This window comes from Papaver somniferum, chromosome 1, assembly GCF_003573695.1.
Source record: "Papaver somniferum cultivar HN1 chromosome 1, ASM357369v1, whole genome shotgun sequence".
NCBI classification, from domain to species: Eukaryota; Viridiplantae; Streptophyta; class Magnoliopsida; order Ranunculales; family Papaveraceae; genus Papaver; species Papaver somniferum.
The window spans coordinates 150,808,142-150,814,299 of record NC_039358.1 but is presented as its reverse complement, the minus strand read 5'-3'; the positions used below and the strand labels follow the sequence as shown (position 1 = coordinate 150,814,299).

General features: G+C 36.0%; 1 protein-coding gene across 2 annotated transcripts; it reads left to right on the top strand.

Annotated features, from left to right (window-relative positions):
- The first annotated feature begins 811 nt into the window (after positions 1–811).
- Positions 812–4,627, top strand: LOC113304437. 2 transcript variants are annotated; one of them, XM_026553567.1, is made up of 2 exons: positions 812–2,333; positions 2,485–4,627. In XM_026553567.1, exon 2 carries the CDS (start codon positions 2,557–2,559, stop codon positions 3,736–3,738), a length of 1,182 nt encoding a protein of 393 aa, XP_026409352.1. In that variant the 5' UTR covers positions 812–2,333; positions 2,485–2,556; the 3' UTR covers positions 3,739–4,627. The 2 variants fall into 2 exon arrangements, with proteins under 2 accessions (XP_026409352.1, XP_026409343.1); XM_026553558.1 differs by having other exon boundaries at positions 812–2,348.
- Positions 4,628–6,158: the final 1,531 nt, after the last annotated feature.

The following is a 6,158-nucleotide window of genomic DNA, read 5'->3' as shown; positions in this document are numbered from 1 at the left end:
TCGGCTAGTTCGACAAAGTTTTTCAGATAATTCCTAACCGAACTTTTATCTGCAACTTCCATTTTCAACTCATTTTGATGATAACTTCTCATTTTTTCAAAGGAAAACGAATGAAAAGTAATGGGTTTGTTATAATTTTGATTTTGTTTTGTTAATGATTTAAATTAAGCTATATATAGAGGTGGCGGTGGTGGTGATTTGAGGTGGTCGGTGGTGGTAGGTGGTGGTTGGTGGTGGTGAGCGGCGGTGGTGGTGGGTAGAGGTGGTTATATATATAGGTGGTGGTGGTGTTGGGAGGAGGTGATTATATATAGGTGAAGGGTAGGTTTGTCATTTCCATACTTTAGGACACCCCTTATAAGTATAGGGTTGACATTTCTATCACAAAGTAGTCCCCACCATTTTTGAGTAGTCCCAAAAAAAAAATGGTTCCAAATTAAGTATCCGCTAAGTCCACCAAGTTCATGTCCATTTTTGGATATCCCCCACTAGCACAAGTCCAAAGTTGGACGTTCCCCATGATAGCAAAATGAATAGATAATGTCGACACTTTAGCTTGGTTTCGTCATCAAGACATTCCATGTTAGCAAAATCTTGGATTAAATGATATTTGGCTATTTTAGTAAAAGAAATTAAAATGATTTTTAAGAATTTTTAATAATTGGAAATAATAATGATTTATATGGTTAGAGAATTTAGGTTTTCAATATGAGCCACCGGATTTAGGTCATTTTAATCCAAGGGTATTAATTAAGGGAAAAAGCCTATAAATAGGGTGTCATTTTTTAGAGTTTGGGAGGAAAAAATTCTGATTGACCCTATAGGGAAAATAGAGAGATAGAAAAGAAAACATAGAACTAGGACATTTTGAGTCCGGAAAAGAAGAGTTATAGAAGTCTTAGAGGCTGGTGTTAAATACGATCGTGTTCGCGGAAGTGCTCGCCCCTCGTTGATTCATCCCGTTTTAAGTAACATTGAAATCACCACTTTGCGAAAACTGGTAATACTGCTCCTTTTCGTTGTTGGTCGCATAATGATCTTGAACATATTCTTCTGTTTTGTTTTGTGATCATAAGCCAGATAATCGTTAACTATTGCATCTTGTTGAGTTTTGATCATATGCTTAACTTGTTCATTGTCGTCCTACCCTACATGGTGATCGAACTAGCTCTATAATTATTTGTTGCATCTTTGTGAGCATTACAGTTAGGATCGTCATAGCCCATATAGCCTCCTGTCTTGCATTTTTCTTTACATCGGTATTTATTAGTATATGCTATTTCATAATCTCTAGTCAACTGTTTTAGGAAAGCATCTCATAAGCATCTAGTGTAGGGATATCGCACGTACATCATTTTAGTTGCATCCCATGATAAAAATCATTAATGAGCATTTGTTCTTCATCCGTGGTTGTCGTTAATTAGTGTATTGCATTAGTTGTCCACGTTTCCTAAGTCCTTTTACGTATCAATATATGCATAGTGGTCAAATGACATCCATCTAGTTCGTGGAGTAGCTAGGTCTCAGAACTGTTTGATGCAAATCATGATGATCTCCTCTGTGTTCGATAATAATGATGATTGATGAGTGGAATTGAAAATAATAATAATAATAATTATTGTTTGAATAACTAATTGGTCTTGTTTAATTCTAGCACGACGCCATAATAATAATAATAGTTTCTCAATAATAATAATAATAATAATTTTTATATTTTGGTGATTATAATAATTTTCTTGATTTGATGGGGTTCTGTTTCCATTTTACAGGATTTGCTGCGTTGTTTAATAATTCAATTAGCATTCATAATTTGATGTATTTATTTCATTATTTGTTAATGCAAGTTAGAATCCTAAAATTCCGATTATAAAGTAGAGGCCAATTTTCGGATTGGACGGGCTAGGTGCCTCACACCTTTCTAGTCCGTATCTTGATTCGTGAAATTTTCTCTGTTTTGGACCAGTGCTATTTTGGGTCCCAACTCCCTAAGTTGGGTGGGGGATTTCCTTTATTAATAATTTTCCACGTGATTCCCATTTCGGATACTTAGAGATCTTAACCGATTTCGACGGTATCTACAGTGGCGACTTCACTGGGAACTTGAAAATATAACTTGAAACGTAATTGGGATTTTAGGGTTTTAATTTTACACAGCTTGGTATTTGCGCACACACACACATTTGCATTACATTTTGCATCGTCATACGTCCGATTCTTAGAAAAACAAGTGGCTAGTAAGCTGAACCCGTGCCTTGGGCCTTATGGGAGTTACCAGCTGAACCACAACAAGCCTTTGCCCGGTACCAAAGAAGACTAGTCTAACTACGTCCGAGGTATATAATGCTAAGGTAACCCAAGCTTACCCCAAGAGTTAGTGAAACCTGCATGCACGTGCATTTATTGTAATCTGCATTCATTTTGCACAAAATCTGAGACATAAACACCATTGTGTTATCATATATTCTTTTGTTTCCTTGAAAACAGGAACACGAGCATAAAATCTGAATTGAATATTGATGCTGGGCATTCTCTTGGTTGTGCGAACAATTCCAACAAATGTTGGATACCAAATTCTCAGAATATGAAGATATGATGGAGGTTGAGATCAAGAAGTTGACTCTTGAGGCCGTTACTGGGTCTCTAGGAAAATATGAGCATGATGCTGGTAAGGTGACTGACGGGTTAGCTGATTTCTTTACAGAAGAACATGAGGTAAGAACTATAAAAGCAGACTCAAGTAAGACTTTCACTGAAATACCCTGTTTTAATCCAGTTAATTCAATTCGATTAATGGAAGGTCAGAAATGCCCTTCAACCATTCATGTTGAAAAAACTTACCTGGTTGGAAAACCAGAGAATTGTGTTATTTCTAAAAATATTTCAGGAGATCAAAATAATTTTGGAAACAAAATATTTGACTTGGAAAAAGAACACAATGATTCTGATAAACCAACTCCCAACGACAAGGAAATCTTCAAGTCGTTAGATTACTTGGAACAAAAGCCAGAACCAGTCGAAGAAAAAGAGTCGGTCAATCTGATCAATGAAGATCAACCCCAAATGGTCAAGATCGGTACTACTTTGTATATGGAGGAAAGGAAAATGATGATCGAAGGTATGTCAGGGTTAGACATAAACATGATCCCTGAAATGAAGCAGAAGTTGTGCAAGCTCAGACAAGAATGTTTTTTCGAAAAACAAGATGAGGTGATCAAGCCACGTGGGGAAGGCTTTCCGATGGTTATGAATTATTCAGAAAAATTGGCTAGAATGGTACCGGTCTCGAAGAAGTATAATATGATAAAGATGACAGAAGAAGATAGAAAGAAAACACAAACTAGTGAGGTGGTTTATGGAATAAAAGGAGTTTTTCCCATTGAAAAAGAAGAAGGCATAATACCTAAAGATGAACGGATAAAGTCGACGGCTCAACAACTGAATCTGATCGACGAAAGGAAGATACATACTGCAAGTCAAGCCCAGTCTTACCAAGAGAGGATGCCCCGAAATGTAAACAAAAAACATCATCCACGAAGCTTAAAGGAAGTCAGACCTGTGAAATACTTTGACCCAGGAGGAAAATTCAATTGGGAGGGTCCGAACATCATAGAAGTTCCAAACATTATCAAGAGCAGCTACCCAGGATCCGCAGTCCGGTTAACTGATTTGGACGGACGAGAAGAATCGAAGGCAGCAAATGCCGACCGACTAAAGAAATACTACACCTTAGGTAAGTAAGTCTATCTAAGGGCGGCGAACGCTCATGAAACTTAAGGAGATTTTTAGAATTCCAATATCTCTCTCATAGTGTCACGTAAAAGTCTAGCGGCAGAGTCGTCATTTTATTTTCCCCCTTCAGTCAGTCAGTAAAGTCTATGGGAAAAGTCGTCATCATATTAGGTCCCTTTAATCAGTCAGTAAAAAAAAAGGAAAAATGAAAAAAGAAATGGTGATGAATTATTATTTTCAGTTTTATAGTATCAAAAAAAAAATTATCTAGGGGCACCGCCATCGTCATACTGGGCCCATGTTGTTAGAGCATTTTTCGGTCTTAAAGAGAGATATGTTAGTCCATTTGTATGTCAGTTTTAATCCTGTAAGTCATTTCCTAAAGTTCTATGAGCAACGGACGTCCAAACGGGTAGATTTGAAAAAAAAAAGAAAAAAAAAAGAAAAAAACGAAAAACGAAAAAAAAGGAAGGAAAAATGAACAAAAAAAAAGAAAGTGTAGTTAATAAACAGCCACTTGAAAAAATTGGTCGGCATTTGAAGAAGAAAAATAAGCATGGTCAAAGAAGAATAAAGAGCAGTGGTCAACATTTAAAGAAATCTATGAAGCGTGATAAGTCATATGACGAAACAAAGATAGAGAGAGGAAGCCAGCATATTTGTACTTGGAAATTTTTGGTCAAAACATCAAATCGTTGGGATGGTTGGAGGTGATCGGATGGACTCTTCTCAGAATTCAACGGTAATAGCATATTTCCAATGTTCACTCTCCCACATGGCATATCAGAGGATAAGCTCATTTGTAAATTAGTTAAGTATTTTTACTTTCAATTTTATAGGTTTTCTTTCAAAAAAAAAAAAAAAAAACTCTAGTTATGTGGAAGCTGATGAGGAAAAATCTAGGTAAACATAAAAAAAAATAATAGAAATTAAATCGTTTAGATTAACTGAGACAATAATTCCATACAATTAGTTGTATTTTATTGTCTTTCTTTTAGGGTTTTCTTTTTCTAGGATTATTTTCTATAAAGGCACGTACTACTAATCATTCTCCTCTTACGTGAAGCATAGCCTCCAACTCATTGTTTCTTAGATCTTTTGACTGGTAAGACTCAATCTACAATATCAATCTGTAAGTCTTCGCGGGAAACTTTTGCGCTTTAAAGGAGGAATAACCTCCCACTCGAAAAAAGTAAAGGATTGAAAAATCACAAAGATTTACGGCAGTTAACAAAGTGATTCAAGAGAATTGGATTTGAAGAAAATGGCGAAAATAGAAGTCAGCTATTGTAAGAGAGAATATTTTTAAAAGGTAAGTAAGTGTTTCTTTGTTTTTGCGACGCAACAATTACGAACTTCTTAACTTAATTAATTAGTCATGAGTATGTATATGTATGTGTAAAATTAAATACTTAGAGATGTTCCGGATGAACTCAATAGTGTCACACCGGACAAACTCAAGGGAATTTCAACAGTTTTTGAGGGGCAGTACGAAATAGGATGTTTGGCTTTGTCATGCGATTGCACGCAAACCTCTGCCAAAAAGGGGCAACTGTAAACACCCCAATTTCATACGTAGTTCCCCCAAATATTGTCTTAGCAAACACCGGTCGTGTCCATTTAAGGTCCAGGGATAGACATTTTCCACCGAAACCAAGAGTACGTCCATTAGATGACAAATTCATGCTAAAAATGTTAGTCCATCAACCAGTGCCCACTAGCCCTAAAGTCCACTATGGACGTACATCCCATGACCACAAATTAAGTATCCACTAAGTCCACCAAGTTCATGTCCATTTTTGAATATCCCCCACTAGCACAAGTCCAAAGTTGGACGTTCCCCATGATAGCAAAATGAGTAAATAATGTCGACATTTTAGCTTGGTTTCGTCCGCAAGACATTCCCTGTTAGCAAAATCTTGGATTAAATGATATTTGGCTATTTTAGTAAAAAAAATTAAAATGATTTTTAAGAATTTTTAATAATTGGAAATAATAATGATTTATATGGTTAGAGAATTTAGGTTTTCAATATGAGCCACCGGATTTAGGTCATTTTAATCCAAGGGTATTAATTAAGGGAAAAAGCCTATAAATAGGGTGTCATTTTTTAGAGTTTGGGAGGAAAAAATTCTGATTGACCCTATAGGGAAAATAGAGATAGAAAAGAAAACATAGAACTAGGATTTTTGAGTGTGGAAAAGCAGAGTTATAGAAGTCTTAGAGGCTGGTGTTAAATATGATCGTGTTCGCGGAAGTGCTTGCCCCTCGTTGATTCATCACGTTCTAAGTAACATTGAAATCACCACTTTGCGAAAACTGGTAATACTGCTCCTTCTCGTTGTTGGTCGCATAATGATCTTGAACATATTCTTCTGTTTTGTTTTGTGATCATAAGCCAGATAATCGTTAACTATTGCATCTTGTTG